The 17954-nt window shown below is 50.2% G+C and overlaps 1 protein-coding gene across 2 annotated transcripts in view; it reads left to right on the top strand.

The window, feature by feature from the left end:
* KSR2 (kinase suppressor of ras 2) overlaps positions 1-17954 on the top strand; it is a 271920-nt gene that overhangs the window by 140580 nt on the left and 113386 nt on the right. For both annotated transcript variants that reach the window (XM_090290536.1, XM_090290537.1), the window contains exon 5: positions 16995-17179. In XM_090290536.1, coding sequence (XP_090146662.1) covers positions 16995-17179 — 185 coding nt within the window. The remainder of the gene's footprint in view (positions 1-16994; positions 17180-17954) is intronic.

Here is a 17954-nt window from a genome sequence, read left to right as displayed (position 1 = left end):
CTGCAAGATCTGGACTTGCCATTACTCCCCCACCCTGCCCGCTGAGATGCCAATTGCCTTTGATTCCAGGGCGTCATGGAACAAAGTGTCCAAAAGTGCAACCATTTTCTTCCTACTGTAAAAATTCACCTGCCCAGCTTCCCGTTTCCCTTCACGCCCCCTTCAAAAACGCATCCCTGATTCTTTTGAGCCACGTCTGCTGCATTGCCCACCCATGCCAGGTCCCCCCCACCCCCCCGAAGCTGGGGCCCTAATTTGGAGCAAAGGTTCGTAGATTTTCCTCCGAATCAGAATTTATTTGCCTGTGGCTGGAAAACACTGCGCGGCATTGCTAGATACGGTTTCCTTGGAGATGGAAACATCTGCCTGCAGATCTGGGAACCTGCAAGGCCACAGGCCAGTTTTCCTGCCTGGCGGGGACTGGGGACGGGTCTCCCGGTGCTGAGCAGAAGCCATCAGCCCTGCTTCTCAGGAAAGTGCCACCGAGAGAGACCCCTCTGCTGTGATGATATGATGATGTGAGATTTAGAACCGATATATATTTTTTAAAGATCAGTGCCATTTCATTAACCTGTGTGCCAGCAACAGTTAGTTCAAGACATTTAAATGAGCGACACGGCCCCATTCCCTTATACGCGCCGGAGCCGCGGGGCTTAGGATCACCCTCGAATTGTTAGTTTTCCAGGTGAACAGAGAGAGGCTCGGTGTTAGTCATCCCTTCAGCAGCTCTTTCTTGAGCTTCCGCTGTGTGCCAGGGCGTGTCCTGGACCAACCACCAGGAACATAGTTATTAACAAAACTGCCGTGACCCTACCTTCCTGGAGTTGATATTTTATTATTATTTTTTAATTTTAGTTTTCTGTCACAGTTTGCATTCAATAGTATTTTGTATTTGTTTCAGGAGCCTAGCATAGTGGTCAGACAACCACATACCTCACAAAGTGGTCCCCCCAGTATCTCCAGCACCCGCCTGGCTCCATACATAGTTATCACGATCTGGTTGACAATATTCCCTCTGCTGTGCTTTACATCCCCGGGACTGTTCTGTAACCGCTGCCACGCTGTGCCTCTCAGTCCCTTCACCTTTCACCCAGGCCCCCTCCCCTCTGGCCACCGTCAGTCTGATTGGAGCTGATATTTTAGACCAATGGTCAGGAAACCATGGCCTGTAGCCGAAAGGTAGCCCACTGCCTATTTTTGTAAATAAAGTTTTATTGGTGCACAACCTTCCTTCTTTCCTTGCTTCCCTCCCTCCTTCCTTTCTCCTTCCTGATAAATTACGTGTGCATTACATGCATGGTAGGCATCGTCTCTGTAAAAGATGGACACACACAGCCACTCAGTGGAAACCTTCCCCATTCTTCTGCTGTGACCCTAAATACATCACAGAAATATACAGGAAACATATTCAAACAGTGTGTAGATGTATTTATAGGTATTTACATTTATATATATATATTTATATTTGAATGGATGAGATTTTACTATACATGTTGGTTGGCAGCGAGTTTTTTTCCCCTGAATCAATGTGTCTTGGAGTTTTTTCTGCTCACGGAGAATGGGAATCGTCAAGCCATGACCCCAGGCTGAATCTGGCCCACGCCTTGTTTTTGTAAATAAAGTTTTCTTGAGACGCAGCCACGCCATGTGTTTTTCTAGTGCCCAGCACGGCTTTTGTGATTCAGCAGCAGAGCTGAGCAGCTGTGATGGAGGCTGTGGCCTGCGACGTCTGTAATATTGACTCTCCAGCCCTTTACTGTGGCTGTTCATTCTGACGACTGCATAGCATCCTGAAGTGTGGGTGTACCGTATTCTGCTAAATCACGCCCCTGTTCACACGTCTCCTGCTCTACTCTTCCTACATGCTCCAGTGCGGACCCACTAAATGGGGCTGTCCCTGGGGGTGCCTCGGTTTTGATGAAAACACTGTGGAATTTCCTGACGGGGAAGGCGTGTGCCGTTGGTGGCATGTGCCGCTGTGGCCCTTGGCTGTCCCGGAGAGTGTCGTCTGGTGATACATTTCCTCTTTTCTCCTGGCATGCTCCATCCCTGGCCTGGTCCGAACTCTCAGCCTGGTTGTGGGGAGCCTGGGCGGATGCTGGCATCACAAGTGGTATTTTGTTCCAGAGCGTCCGCCTGTGCCGAACGTGCTGGTAGCAGCACCAGCAGGTGTCAGAGGTGTGGACTCACGGGGCAGAGCAGTGCTACTCAGGAGTGTGGAGGCATTTCTGAAGAGCTTGTTAAAAAGCCCTGGCTGGTGTGGCTCAGTGGATTGAGTGCCGGCCTGAGAACCAAAGGGTCGCTGGTTCAATTCCCAGTCAGGGCACATGCCTGGGTTGTGGGCCAGGTCCCTAGTTAGAGGCAGAGGTAACCACGCATTCATGTTTCTCTCTGTCTCTTTCTCCCTCCTTTCCCCTCTCTCTAAAAATACACAAAATCTTTTTAAAAAGTGCAGATAGATATCTGGGCCTCACCCCAAAGAGTCTGAGAAACACTAGAGTGAGGGTGTTAGTCAGACTTAGAAAAAAGTCGAGCTGTAGGCTTTTTTTAAAAGGAAAATTCAGCTTTTGTGGTCGGAAGGGTGCAATTGGGGTCTCTGGTTGCAAACAGCAGAAGCCACGTCTCGCTGACTTAATGAAACCGTGACCCTCCATGGAAGATGTGGGGATGACTCTCAGGATTGGCGAGAAGTCCCGGGAAGGAGCAGGATTCAGGGTGTCTTGGGGGCTCTGTGTGGCAGGAATGACTTGATAGGTTTGGGAGGGACTGCTAGTAGGTAAACTGAGCTTCAGAGGTTTTTCCAGCGTGTGCCACTTCACTCGAAGGACATGTTTTCTGGAGGGAGTCCAGCTGGTCTGACCTGGCACCTGGGGACTTGGGGAGGGGGGCGTCTGTCCCTGTTGTCATCCCCGATATGACTGTGCACAGAGATTTCCCCCAACGGTGTATGGGGTGGGGGCGAATGCTGGATGGTCACAAACAAATGTCCCCTGCAAAGCAGCAACATAGGTCACTGGCTAAGATCTTTAAATACGTGGGTCCTGCTGAGCAAGAATAAATACGTGGATGAGCGTGTTAAGCTGTAATGCCCAGTGGGCTCACCGTCTATATTACTTGATTCCGAATGAACAAGTTTTGTATCATAATGAGTTACCGCTGGAAGCAAAAGCTGGAAGAAGGTCGAAGGCCTTGGATGGAAAAAACACCACCACCACCGATTTCAGGCAACAGTTCTTCAGACGCACGGGGAAAAAGAGTTTCAGGCTTTCTTCTCGGAGTCACTGGAGGACAGTCGCAAATGACTTATTAGAAATTCCACACCGCTGGGATCACACTAGCTGAGGTTTTACTGTGCCCTCTGCTCAGCTCAGGCTGACTCATTCGCCCCAACAGAAGCAGGGGGCAGATGGAGGGTCTGAAGAAGTTATCCCATTGTAGGAATAAGAGGACTTCAAGCCTCGCAGACTCTGACCTGCCCAAGGTCACGCCATAAGTCTGGAGGAGAGGGAGCGCATCGGGATGGATGAGCTTTCAAGGATGATCCTGTCCTAGACCCTCATTTTACAAGTAAGGAAGCTAAGAGTGGCCGAGGTCCAGCGGCTGGCCCCCGGGCGCCCGCCAGCCCCAGGGCCGTCTGAGTCCTTCCCAAACCTCAGCAGCTGGGAGGTGTGATTGTCTGTCTCACAGGCTGTGATGGGTGCATTTCAGCGCCTTTCTCGTAGAATTTCCAGATGGAAACATTGCCTTTTTAGGCATGTCCGTAAGGATTCACTCTCAGTTCATTTTTCCCAGCGTAAAGGAAGCTTCTGTGAAGTATTCCATAGTGACAACAGACTCCCAGTTTGCCTGAATAAATATTCCCAGCTGGCCTCGCTGGCAGAGAGAAAGCCCTCTGCTGGCTTGCCACCTGAGCAGGCAGTTGTCAGTTCTGCATGTGCTTAGGATGCGGACCCTGAGTGGATTCATATGGAGATGTTGGGGTGATGAGGACCCAAAGGGTAGCATGCTGCCTTGCCAAAGGGTGCCAGGCAGAACCAGGTTCTAGGAAGGATGCAATATATTTTAAGACTAAGAATGTTGGGGGTCAGGCAGAACCTATTTCAAATCCTCGCTCTGCCCCTTATACGCTCTGAGACCTTGGTAAGTCGCTGACCCTTTGTTTCTTCATCTGGAGATGACACTCCCCATCTCAAAGAATAGAATGAGCTAATAATGCCTGTAAAAGACTTAGCACATTGTCAGACATACAGTAAGGGTTCTATTAGTGGCAGCTGTTACAATCAGAACCAAGATACGTGGACCACTCAGCAAATCCCTGCTTTTGACAGGAGGGGAAACCAACTTCATAACCCAAGGTGGCTTGCTAAGTGATGAGGGGGCTCCTCCTTGCTCACCCGGTGATCTTATCAACTCAACACATGGCTTCCCTCAGGGTCACCTTGGTCAGGTCAAGCCACCTCCAGAAGGGTGGTGTCATGGGCTGAGGGTAACGGTGCTGCCCGTTTCCCCTTCCGGGCCCCTCCCCTTCTTTCTTCCTTAGGGTTCTTGATTTTAGGGGATGTTTGTGTGTCAAATGATTCTCTGCTTAGGGAGAGGCCAAGAGAAGGGGGAACAAGCCAGCCCAGGTCAGTACTTACTGGGCTGGCCATGCCCTACTGGCCCCTGGGAAACAGCCCAGACCTCTGTGCCAATCTACCTTGGAAATTGTTTTTTCTCTGACAAAGGGGATGGGGAAGGAAACCTAAAAGAAAACATCCAGCCACATGCCCATGAAACCTCTGCCCAAAATCAGTCATCTTTTTAATAATGAGGATTGTCATGAGCTCGGGTTCAGTCGGAAAGGATGGCCTGTGTAAATATTTGGTCTGTAACTGATTTATGGGTTGGGGAACAAAAAATAAGATTAGTCGCTAATCACAGGGAGGCAGGAAAATCAGCATGCCTGGACGCCGGCACAGATCAGTCCAGAAAGGCAGACTCGAGGTTGGCTGTCTGGGTAAGCTCAGCTGGGGTCGGGCAGGCAGGGTCGGGCTGTGCAGTGGTGTTCACTGGGAGAGGGGGCTGTGGATTCTGGATTATTCCATGGAGCAGAGGCAGTATTGTCTGTATCCAGGTGAAGAACTGGCCAAGACCAGCCTCCTGGCAAGATGTCCAGTTTGCAAGTGAAAGATGGGTTCTCCCCAGTTAACCCTGAAATTGACCATCTGGACAGCTCCAGGTCTGCGCAGGCACATCTGTGAAGTGGGAATATATGTGATGAGCTCTGACAGGGGACTTCACAGAGCTATTCAGAGCAGGCTTTGAAGTCAGTGACATCTGTGATCACATACACCCTGGGCCTTTATTGAGTTGTGATCTGGGTATTTTACCTGCTGAAACCCCCAGTTACCTTAATTACAAAATGGAAGTCATAGTTGTTCTGACCCCAAATGAGATGCCCGACCTCTGCCGTCCCAATCAGACAGAACTCAGTGCTGACTTCAGCAGTCCTGCAAATACCGGAATTCACTCCCCCAGCGGGGCTAGTATAGGCCCTTCGCTTTCCTGCGGGTTCATTACCATCCCCTCCCCATCAGGCACTCTATGCGGAAACACCTTCTACTGGAAATAAACATTCAGGGTGGGGTGTCAGCCTGGCTCCCTCCCACAGCATCGAGGCAAAGTGATGTTCTGGAGGGCTGTCCCCTCCCTGGCTCACTTCCCCGAGGAGCCCACTGGCTTTCATGTGATGGTGCACTAAAGCACTTGGACTTTCTCAGACTCCTTTAGATAATGGAGCTCTCACTACGTATGTGCCAGATCCTGTGCTGGGCACTGGGGATCCACTAGAATCAAGCCACACATGATCCCTGTCCTCCTGGTGCTTCCTAACGGGTGTGCAAGGCCCACGTGCATTGCATAATCAGAAGAGCATGTGTGAACTCCAAACCTGTGGCCAGAGCTTGAAGAAACATGAGGTGCTAGGACACCCCCCAACCTACCCCAGGAGGGTGGGGTCAGGATGAGGAAAAGAAAGACATCAGGTGGCAATGATGGTCGCTCTTGGGGTGCATAGGCAATGGGAAGTGGCGTTTGGGGTTACTTTGGGTGGTTTGTTTCAATTTTCCTACGTTCATGGAAGTCCAGACCCTGCTAGGACAGGGGTTGGCAGCGTGCGGCCCGAGGGCTGACTCTGGCCCACTGCCTAATTTTTGTCATTGATAGGAGAACAGCTCTGCCCAGTCATTCACGTCTCCTCTGTGACCGGTTTTGTGCCAGAGCCGCAGAGTTGCGTGGTAGAGACAGAGAGAGTACGGCTTGAAAAAACCAAGGTTTTACTATCTGGCTTTTTATAGGAAAAGAAGTTTGTCGACCTCTACACTAGAACATCTTTCTTTCCTGTTCCTTTTTTAAATCTCTTGTTCCCACCTTGGCTCTGAAGCTGTGTCTTAGTGGACAAGAGGGGCGTGTGTGTGTGTGTGTGTGTGTGTGTGTGTGTGTGTGTGTGGACAAATTTGCTCTTTCCCCAAGTCAAGTCTTGGTAGAAGAGGTTTTTTTTAATTAAAATTTTCAATCACAGTTTACATTCAATATTATCTTTACCTTAGTTTCAGGTGTGCAGCATAGTGGTTAGATAATCGCATACTTTACAAAGTGTTCCCCCTGGTATTTCCAGTATATGCACCTGGCACCACACAGAGTTATCACAGTGTTATCAACTCTGTTTCCTATGCTGTGCTTTACATCCCTGTGACTATTTTGTAACTGCCAATCTGTACTTCTTAATTCTTTCACCTTTCTCACCCAGGCCCCCAACCCCCTCCCCTCTGGAGACCATCAGTCTGTTCTCTGTGTCTGTGAGTCTGTTTCCGGTTTTTTGTTCATTTAGATTCCATGGTAAAAGGTAGGTCCGTTTGATATTGGGAACTGATCTGCAGCTGAGCAAAGTTTAACTTTTTACCAAAAACAAATACCTATAAGTTCTTAAGACAGTTTACATGTTTTTCAAGTACAGGTGCTTATATATATATGTTTATATATGACACATACTTATGTATAACTATATATGTTTATAGGAATCTAAACATTTTTATATCTGCCTACTAAATCAAAAATATGAATTACCAGCTGACTGATAGAAATCGTTTGAAAAACAAAAGTCCCTCTCAAATTTAATCTTCAATTTAAAAGTTCTTGAAAAAAATAACGAAACATCATTGAAATATTAAATAACGATTGACCACATTATTCCATGCCTGCATCTGTTTTCTTGAGTTTTTTTCATTTTAATAAAATAAAGAGAAAAAAATTCAAGCAGAAAACACCGTATGTCATTCAAAAATAATGTTTTAATATTATAAAAGACCATTTCTGTTACTCAGTGCAAATGGCAAAGAAGTCTGAAAGCAGCAAAGTGCCTACTCCCGAAATCCACAGCCCCCTCGTGCCTGAGGAGGGGGCCGGCCTCACGGCCATCAGTGTCATCTTGCCAGCAGGTGTTTATCATGTGCGTGTGCCCGGCCGAGACTGACACGCTGGTTCCGGAGACAGCCGATGCCTCCCCTCTCACCTCCTCCCCACCGCAGGGGCCAGCATGTCCCGTCCTGGGACAGCTCTGCTCTGCTGCCTCCCCTCCTCCTCCGCTGCCCCGACCTTGTCCTCTTTTGTCTGGGCGACTCCAGCAGCCTGTTCTCCCGACCCCCTAATTTCATTCCTTTCCCCATCAGGGTCATCTTTCTGCACATCGGGCAGAGGGATCTTTCAGAGACGGAATCAGGCTTGATCGTTTTCCTTCTCAGACCCCTCAGCAGGTGCCCCTTGCTGTTACAGCCAAACCCCGCCCCTTACGGGGGCAAAACGGAATCACCATCATGAGTTGACCTGGCCTTTGACTCTCCAACATGGACCTTGCCTCGCTGCCCGGTCCGGTCTCCCTCTGGATCTTTGCACACCTGGCGTGTATTTGACAATCTGGTCTCAGCTAAATGCCAGGTCCTCAGAGAGGCCTTTCTCCCCACTCACTCCACGTGAGCCTGATTTGAATTCTCCATGTAGCTCTCATCATTAATCAGTATTCCCTTCTTGTTTCACCTGTGTACCTGTATCCCCCACCAGGACACCAGCCCCCGGGGAGAGCGGGGCTCACGTTGGCCTCTTTCATTGCCAGCGTCCAAGCACCTCGTTGTACTAAAGATACGCATTGCGTTAAGTTTTTGAATTAATATATATAGCTTTTAAAGCCACAAATGAGGTCACACTGTATACACTGTTTCTGCCCCTTCTTTCTTGCACTTAATAATGAGTGTTGGCGCTCTCTCTACCCTAATTCTTCTACACACCTACTTAGTTCCATTAAATGGAGTTAGCGTGATTTAATTGACCAGCTCCCTGCGATGCATATTTTGGCTGTTTTCAGTCTTTTGTGAAGCAAAGTCGATTTTACCGTTGGGAGAAGGGGGGTGAAAATCAGGCTTGGAGAGGAGAGAGAAATGGGGCGGAGCAGAGCGTGCGTCACCCTCCCTGCCACGCGGGGACCAGGGGTCGTCTGGAGCACTGGTGTCCAAACGAAGCATCTGCAGTGACGGAAGTGTTCTATTACCCGCTGTGTCCAGTGCGGAAACCACTGTCACACGTGGCCTCTGGGCACTTAAAGGATGGTGATGGGGACTGATGAACAGCATTTAAAGTTTTACCTTCCTTACATTAATTTAAATTTTAGTAGCCACACGTGGCTCTGGCTACTGTGTAGAGCCGCGTCCATGTAGGCAGCGGGCTTCCTGGGTACCACGAAGGGCCATTCGCAGGGCCCAGCCCTGGGCGATGCGGGCCATTGTGACTGGGCTGGGGGAAGGGAGGCAGGGTGCTCCTTATTTAGATGCAGAAGGTCAAGAGAGAAGCTGTCACTAGAGGGAAAATAAATCCCAAGCAGACACTGGTTCTTCTCAGCGTTTTTTTCTTGATTAACGTCAGAGGACAGGGAGTCTGGAACGGGAACTGGCAAACTTTTTTTTGCAAAGGGCAAGAGAGTCATATTTTCTCCTTTCGGAGTCACGCCATCTTAGTGGCAACTAACTCAGCCGTTGTCAAGCAAATGTCCGAGACAGTGTGTCAATGACTGGGCACGGCTGCGTTCCAGTAAAACTTTATTTACAAGAACAGGCTGAGGGCTGGGTCTGGCTCAGGGTTGGCCCGTAGTTCGCCAGTCCCAGGAGCAGAAGAGTCCGTCCGGAGCTGCCCAGTTCTAACCCACAGAACAAACGCTTGCATTTTGCCCACCCAGATGGGGTAGGAGACAGCATAGATGCCTTAATTCCAGTGAAGGACAGTTTCTGGGGGTCACGCCTGAGCTGGAGGTTCCCGCTGTGCTTGGGTGAGGCTTCCACAGCCGTACAGCAGCCGTGAGCAGACTCCTGCTTCGTGGTGCGATCTGTGCTGGCGCAGAAATGACACACGGGCGGGGCTGCTGGTAACGAAGGCTGTGTCCTCCCCTCTCTTCCTTTTATGCCCGCAGTACCCAACACCGTGCATTGCACTTAGCGGGTCTTGGTTGGCGTGTGTGCAACGAAGTGCCACACCACCTCTCTGAGCTTCTTTTTCTCCATCTATGAAACGAGTGTAACCACAGTACTTTCCCTACATGGTCATGGTGAGGACTGCGTGCATCAATGCACATAAAGGGCTGGTGTCTGGACTACAATACGTACTCAGTGCACGGACGCACATGCAATGCTGTTGATGGCGGCCTAGAGTTGGGTGGCTCCGGAGAGCTCAGAGGAGCTCCTGCTTGAGCTGAGTCTTCAGCAGTGTGCAGAGAGAAGGTGGGTTAGGGTTCTGGGAGAGGGAAGGCACGGAGAAGCAGAGGTATAGTAGGCTTAAGGTGAGACGGGACAGGGAAGACAGAGTTAAAGTCATGTGCCTTCACGGACTAAGAGATTTACTAGAAATGACACCGATTCTTAGCAAGAGGATGATGCCAGTCCCTGCCACCATTGTCATAACTCACCGCCTACAGATCCCTTGGCAGACCTTATATCATGTGCTCACTTCCACAGCTGGGTGATATCCCTCTTTGAGAAACAATGGGAAGGGCTCAGTGGGGGGAAGTGACTTGCTCAAGTCCACGCAGCTGGCATAGGGGAATTGGACCTTAATCCAGGGCTGTTAGACTCTCGCTCTATGAGGCCCCAGTCTGGCATCACCCTGTATCCCTGGTTGGTCAGCATGGTCTTCATACCCTCTTGTGTTTCTTCCAAAGCAAGAGGTCCAGGACATAGAAGAATTCCTTTGTCCTTTTCCTTGCTATGTGTCCATCTTCTCTTGGGTTTGAGTTCTGACTTAACTTCCATACGGGAAGGACTTTGACCTTAAGGAGCCTCAATCTGTGTCTAGAGGAAAATAAATTTCTTGGCAAGGGACCAATGCTAGAAGAGTATTTACTGTGCATTCCTATGTGCCAGATACTCTATTAGGCATGTGAAGTCCATTAGTTCATTATACATCAGTTCTTTGGACTTTCACTGGATCTTCATGAGATAGAGGCATTATTATGCATTTTTACGGATGAGAACATTGAGCTCAGAGAGGTTAAGTGACTTTATTAAGGTCACACAGCCAGTAAGGGGGAAAGACATAGTGCCTGTATTACTATTATGTATATTTTTCTAATTGTAGTAAAATATACATAAGAGTTACTATTTTAACCACTTATAGTGTGCAACTCAGTGACATTAAGTACATTCATAATCTCGTCCAACTATCACCACTATCCAGTTCTACAACTTTTTCATCACCCCAGTGGAACTTGATATCCATTCAGTAGTCACTGTACAGCCCTCAGCCTACCCCCACCTCTTCCCCCGGCCCTGACAACCTGGCAACCACGAATCTGCTTTCTGTCTCTACGGACTTGCCTGTTCTGGACATTTCATATAAACGGAAGCATTCATTACGGGGTCTTTTGTGTTTGGCTTCTTCCACTCAGCATCATGTTTTCAAAGTTCTCCCACGCTGCAGCAGGCGTCCGTAACCCATTTGTTGTTCTGGCCGAGCAACATGCCATAGTGTGGCCGTGTGTTGTGCGACTAAACACGGTGTTTTATCTCTTCATTAATGGGCATTTGGATTGCTTTCACCTTCTGCTGTTGTGCATAGCGCTTCCACAGACGTCATGTACAGTTTTTGCTTGAACACCTGATTTTGATTCTTTGGGGTGCATATCTAAAGAGGGAATTGCTGGGTCCTACATTAATTCCACGTTTAACTTACCGAGGACCCGCAGCCCTGTTTTCCATGGCAACCTCCCCATTTTGCATTCCCACCAGCAATGTCCAGGGTCCCAATTTCTGCACATCCTCGCCAACGCTTGTTGTTTCCTGATTTCTTGGTTAGAACCACCCTGGCAGGTGTGTAGTGATGTCGCACTGGGGTTTTGATTTACATTTCCCCGAGGACTAACAGTGTTGAGCATCTTTTCATGTGCTTTTTGGCCATTTGTATATTTTCTCTGGAGAAATGTGGATTCAGGTCCTCTGTCCACTTTTCATTTGGGTGTTTTGTTTGTTTTACTATTATTTTTAAAACTTTTTGGAAGACATAACTTTCATTCAGAAGTGAAGTCCACAGCTTTTATGTACACTTTGATGAATTTCTATGTCTTGATATACCCAGGTACTCATCACCCAATGAAGACAAAGGACGTGTCCAGCTACCCCACTCCCCACCCCCACAAAATTCTTGAGTCCCCTTCTAGTTAATAACCTCCCCAAAGAAAATAGCTCTTTTGGCCTCACTCACCACAGATTAGTTTTGCCTATTCTTGAACTTGATGTAAATGGAATCATACAACATACGCTCCTTTGTGGCTGGCTTCTTTTGCTTAGCACTGTGTCTTTGAGATTTTTCAGTGTAACACAGCAGTCAGTTGTATGAGTATACTGTGATTTGCTTATCCGTTCTATCATGAGGGGACACTGAGAGGGTCCCCAGTGCTTGCCCACATGAGGAATGTTGCCAGGAACATCCCTACCCAGCTGTTCGTGGACAAGGGTGCTTGTTTTGTTTGGGGACGTACCCAGGGGTGAGATTGTTGGGTCCGAGGGTATGATCAGCCTTAGTAAGTACTGTCGAGCAGTTTTTGAAAAGGGTTTAACACGTCACCAGAATTTTGTGAAAGTTCTGGGTCCTCTGTAACCTTGCCAGCGTTTGGTACCGTCAACTCCATTTAGTCATTCTGGTGGGACCTGGACTTACATTTACTCAACATTTTTTCAGCCAACATCTTTTCCCCCTCCTCCTCTCTTCTTTCTCACCTCCTCTGTCCTCTTTTTCCCTTGCTTCTCCTTTTCTTTCCCTTCCTCTTTTTCTTCTTAGTGTGTTTTTCATAAAGCGGGATACCAGGAGGTAATTGCTGTGAAATGATGCAGCTGGTATGAAAGCTTACTGTTAACTACGAGAATACAAGAAGGTCATACGCATGACCTCAAAGCACCGCGTGCTCCCCGCTTCTGCTTTCTGATGGCGTCCTGCGTGCCCCTGTATTGCGGGGCCCTGGTTCATTAGCACCATGCTTGGGGGTGTGCTCAAGCCAGAAGCGAGAGTTGTCGCCTGTGACCAAGGAGCCCAGTGGCTTCGCACTGAATGTCCTCCCAGTGTGAGACGCGCCAGGCCTTTGTGTTTCAAACATCTCCGGCCCCTGGAATCTGAGCCGCTGAGTCGAGGGTCTGTACCCCTGCCCCTCCCTTTTCACCCAAGAAATGGTACTGTTCTTTGGTTTTGAACCTCCTAGTAGGCAATCAGATCAGGCCAACTGCCAAGGAGTTAAATGGCCCATTTGAAAGGGGGGTCGGGGGAACCGGTCATTGAGCCACGTGTGAGACCCGCGGGCCTCTCTTCCTGTTTTGGGAAATGGTTACTGGATTAGTGCTTTGCGGCACAGGGTGGTGTGCGAGAATGTGAGCTCATGCCTGTCCCCCAACCACGCCTGTGGGGAGCGTGTCTGTTCCCAGCCCTGTCATTTCCTCCCCGTTGGCTGGGCCAGACACTCCAGACACTGTTAATGAGACCCCGAGGGATTTGGCTGGGCGATGGCTTTTGAGTTCAAGGGGACATGACCTGAGACTCAAGGAAGCTGAGGGTAAAGAGGGCAGCAGCCCGGCTGAACTCCAAGCCAAGCAGACTCTGGAACAGGAAATGGTGCAGAGTTAAACACCAGCTTGGGACTTCCCTCGCTGTGCTCTGTGATGAGGGTGTGGAGAGGCGGGCTGGCAAAGGTGTGTTGCTCTGGAGCCTTCTGAGAGCACAGCCAGCTAACGACCCAGACAGGGGGCTAGAAAAAGAAAACTAGGGTGTGACTCTGTCCTCAAGGAGCCCATAGTTGAGAGTTCACTGAGAACCTGCTAATCCAGCCCTCCTGACTCGCAGATGGAAGCTGCGCCGCATTCCTGCAGAATTCCCCCAAGATGGACGATGCCAAGTTGTCCTTGATTGAGTCCAGGGCATGTGGACTTGGATGGGAGTCTGTAGACCTGGCTTCTGGTCTCGGCCCTTCCACTCCGGGGTGCTGTGGATGCAAGCCCTTCCTGTATTTGGGGCATGTGCGAGGCGGAGGTCAGGCACTCATTTGGTAACCACATGAGTAAATGCGGAATTCCAATTGGGATGTGTGAGAAGAAGAAGGGGGTGCAGGGAGCACATGTAACCCGAAGACATAACTAGTTCTGAGGCTTGAGTACTATGTGTCTAGGCAAGTGATTCCTAAAGGATGAGTAAGTCTCCACGGCCAGGCAGGATGCAGAATAGTGTTCCAGTCAGAAGGAGGCTCATGCGCAAAGGCCCTGAGGTATGTATGAGAACTTGGTGCCCACAATGGCTAGAGTCAGAGGGTGACTGGTACCAGGGGAAGTTGGCGAGTGGGCGTTGAGGGTCCCGTGCAGTTTTGTGAGCCCTAGAGGACCCCTCTTTGGAAGTTGGTAAGCAGGGGAATGTCATGATAGAATGTACACTTTTCAACACCTCACCTTGGCTGCTGGGTGGAAAATACACGGTAAGGAATTGAAATGGGGTGAGATTAATTTAGCCATAAAAAGGTATGAAGAGCTGGGCCTCTTTTCCTTCTGCAGATGGGCAGTTTCAGCAGAGGAGCTCTGGGGCTGCTGTGGGTGCCGCTTGCCACGGCACCCAGTCCTGACTTGCCCCCCCATCCAGAAAGCACGGCCCACCCCGGGCTCACACAGCCCCACGGGGTGGAGTTGCCCTCACCGGGGTTTCACGCCACCTCACTCTCCAGCTCGCTCCAAAATTGGCTGCATTTCCAGAGGTGACTTTTATGGAATATTGAATATCCCGTGAAGATCGTGGAGAGGATATTCTTTTTAATTGCATCTGCAGGGTAGACTGCAAGATGCTCACTGACCCTGGGGACACAATCACAATCAGGAGACGCAGTTATCTGGGTCTGTTTTCCTTTCTGACAGGCCTGGGCGGGGGGTGAGGATAGACACTGAAGGTGAATCCCACATTCTGTCCCCAAAGTCTTCCTTGGTGGGTGGGAAGCGATACAGGATCTCCGTCTACCTACTTGGAGCAAATGGCTATTCACCCTCCCACTTTCTCTTCCTCCTGTCCCCTCTTCCATCCTTCCCTCCACCCGTCTCTCCATCCTACTGTCCTCTTTCTTCATTGCACCCATCCATTTCTCCATCTACCCATCATCCTTTCATGCTTTGATGCTTTCACCCTTCTGTCCACTGTCTGTCCATCCATCCATCCTCATTCTTCTCTATTTCTTTTATCCCTTCTCTCTCCCCATTCCCTTTTATTTCATCCATTCGTCCTTCAGTTCTTTCATCCTCTCATCCCCCTGCCTCTCTTGGTTCTCTCTCTCCATGCTTGCATCCTCCCCCCCCATTCTCTCCATCCTTGATTCATCGATCCTTCCGTCTTCATCCTTGCTTCCGTGTCTCCATCTACTCGCCCTTCCTGCCTTCCATCTGCCTATCCATGAACCGTCCATCTATGCATCCTGCCTTCCTTCCTATCTTCCTTCCCTCCATCTGTCCATCTACCCACCCACTCACCCACCCACCCACCCATCGGTCTATTCATTTGTCTTTTTATCCATCCATCTGTCCAATGATCATTTATTTATATACCTCCTTCTCTGCTCCGTCTGTGGCCATGAGTTGGTGAGGGAAGCCGACTCTGGGGCTGGGTTAGACCTGGTTCTCCTTATACAAGGACCTGGCCTCGTCGCTTGGTGGCCCAGTGCCTCAGGGTGCCCATCTGTGGTTTGGAGCTGACAGTGATATCTGTTGCTAGAGGGTTTGACTACATCCTCTTCATTTGCCAATGGGAGTAAGTTGAGAGAGATGTTGGGTGTTTCAGGTGAAAAACACAGCTTGACTTCAATTTCTGGCTTCTTCAAAGTTCTTTCCATGCTAGACAAACACCAGATTTCACCTGATCATAGTGACATTAGTAACAGGCAACCTGGACCCTCATTCGGTGCTGCCCTGGGCCAAGCGCATGCTCTCATAGAATTATCACGATATCCTTCGTAGGCAGGTGATATTATTTTTCTCATTGTCCAGGTGAGGAAACTGAGGCACAAAGAGGTGAGCTCACTTTCCTGAGGTCACAGTCAGGACCCAAGCCTGGGTCTCTCAGACCCCTGAGAGTTTAAGTCCTAAGTTACCCTGCCTCTTTGAATCTGCACTGCTGAGCACTCACGTGGAATGAGGTGCCACCCCCTCCCTGCCTCCTTCTCTTCTCCAACCACAGGCAGGAGGAGCCAGCCAGCGGGTGCTGCCGTAATGGGAGGCATGGTCTTGGGCCTTGCCGCAGGCCCCTGGGGAGAAGCGCAGGGCTGCCAGCGCAGGCACTGGGAGGGGTCGAGTCTGCAGGCACAGCCGAGGAGCAGCAGGCCTCCTGGAGAGGGCGGCTTTCAGGCCGCTTGTGTGGGCCGCCTTGGGCCTTGCAGGAACACACCTTCCTAGGCGCTCCCTCCAGAACGCGGAACATTTGCAAGGACGGTTCACTTTGGCCACAAGAGGGCGCCCACCTCCTAAGCAGACCTGAACGGGATGATGTGGGCAGGTGGGCAGACCTGAACGGGATGATGTGGGCAGGTGGGCAGACCTGAACGGGATGATGTGGGCAGGTGGGAGAAGAGCTGTGAGGTTGGTTTTGATGCTGTTTTAAACCAAACTCTCTAAAACTGATCACCGGAGCTCTTGGGGAAGGGGAGAAATGTTTCACAACCAGCTTGAGAGGTTCATTCTATTTGGCTGATGCCAAGCAAGGGGCTGAGAGATCCGACAGCGAAAACCACAGGTCCCTGCACTCAAGGAGCCCACAGCTGAGCCTGGAAGACAGAGTATTAGGATGTAATGTGATGAGTGTGGCGTCTTAATTCAGATTGGTCACTGAATAAGCAGTTAATGAGCACCTACTGTGCGCCAGGCTTTGTGCTGCTTGTCCAGGACAGAGACGTGAACAATACAGAATCACTGCTCTCAAAGACGCACAGCCCACTTGGGAAACAAAAACTGAAAGAACAGACTTGCAAAAATAGGAAAGAACAGTCACAGAGATATACAGAATATTTTAGGAGAATTGAGGAGAAACAGCCAACCCAGGTTAGAAGGGAAAAGGGAATATCAGCGAAGGCTTCTTGAAGGAAAAACACTCAACCCTGGCTGGGTGGAACTGGGGTATCAGGGAAGGCTTCCTGGAGGAGAGGATACCAGAGCCAAGTCATAAAAGACAAATAGGGATTTACCAGGCAAAGAAGGGCGACGGTATTCCAGGCAGTGGGGACATCATAGGCCAAGGGTTGGAGGTGAGAAAGAGCCAGAATAGTGGCTGGAACTCAGTGAGAGGGGTTGGAGAGAGCCGCAGGGCCAGGTTAGGGTGGGAGTGGGTGCCGGGTGCCGTGCTAAGGAGGTCAAGTCTCCCTGCTCTCGTTTTGTGTGCATTTGGATGCATTTCCCTCTCCTCTCTTTCTGTCTCCCTCCCAGAGCCAAGAAGAAAAGCAAGCCCTTGAACCTCAAGATCCACAGCAGCGTGGGCAGCTGCGAGAACATCCCGTCTCAGCAGCGCTCCCCGCTCCTGTCCGAGCGCTCCCTCCGCTCCTTCTTTGTGGGACACGGGCCTTTCCTGCCCTCCACGCCTCCGGTCCACACGGAGGCCAGCTTCTCCTCAAGTGAGTCATGCTGCGCCCTTTCTTTTCTTGTCCTTTGGTGAAAGTGCTCGCGAAATGTTTACTGAACACGCCTCATCTGTGCCCGCCCCCCACCCCCACCTGCACCACACATGCCCCTTTGAATGGCTTCAAAGGGAAGGGGGCGTCACGGATCCTCGGGAGGTTGACTGGCTGTCGTCATTGGTCCCACAGGTGTGTGGGGACGACAGGGGGAAGCAAGCACGCAGGGCATTCAAGGACAGAGACGTGGGTTTTTTTCCCTTCTGCGTCTCAGCTGCCCGGTCACAGGCGTTTTCTTTTTCTGCTGTGCTTAAGGCTTCTGTGATTATATTTTGTAATCTCCCCCCCACCCCACGCAGGTCAGCACAGGATAACCTTCACATCTCCGAGATGTATTCACACTGGGCTGAGCGTGGCCTGGGGTGGTTTACATTCCGCTCCCGCAGAGTCCGCTGCGGACGAAGTTGTTATTACTCGGAGCAGAGATGGAACTTGCTGGTGATCAAGGGCTTTAGTCTTAGAAGGCATTTAATCTTCCTGCCCAGAGACCTGTTTTGCCGAACAGGCGCAGATGTGTTCAGAGGGGAGCCCCTGAACCGTCCCTCCGGCCAAGCCAAGAACTTGCATGGGGCTGCGGGAATGTGGAGGAAACCGCCCCAGGCCCCCAGTACAGCCACAGGGGTCCGTGGGGGTGTTGCTGCTCCGGTCAGTGATAAGTGATGTTTACTGAGCCTCAGTACTCGCTAATCCACACGCTCAATCTCATTTCTTTCTT

This window comes from Furipterus horrens, unplaced genomic scaffold, assembly GCF_987537825.1.
Source record: "Furipterus horrens unplaced genomic scaffold, mFurHor1.1.pri manual_scaffold_11, whole genome shotgun sequence".
NCBI lineage: Eukaryota > Metazoa > Chordata > Mammalia > Chiroptera > Furipteridae > Furipterus > Furipterus horrens.
Note: the sequence above shows the minus strand (reverse complement) of the source record. Positions and strands in the feature narration are given on the sequence as shown.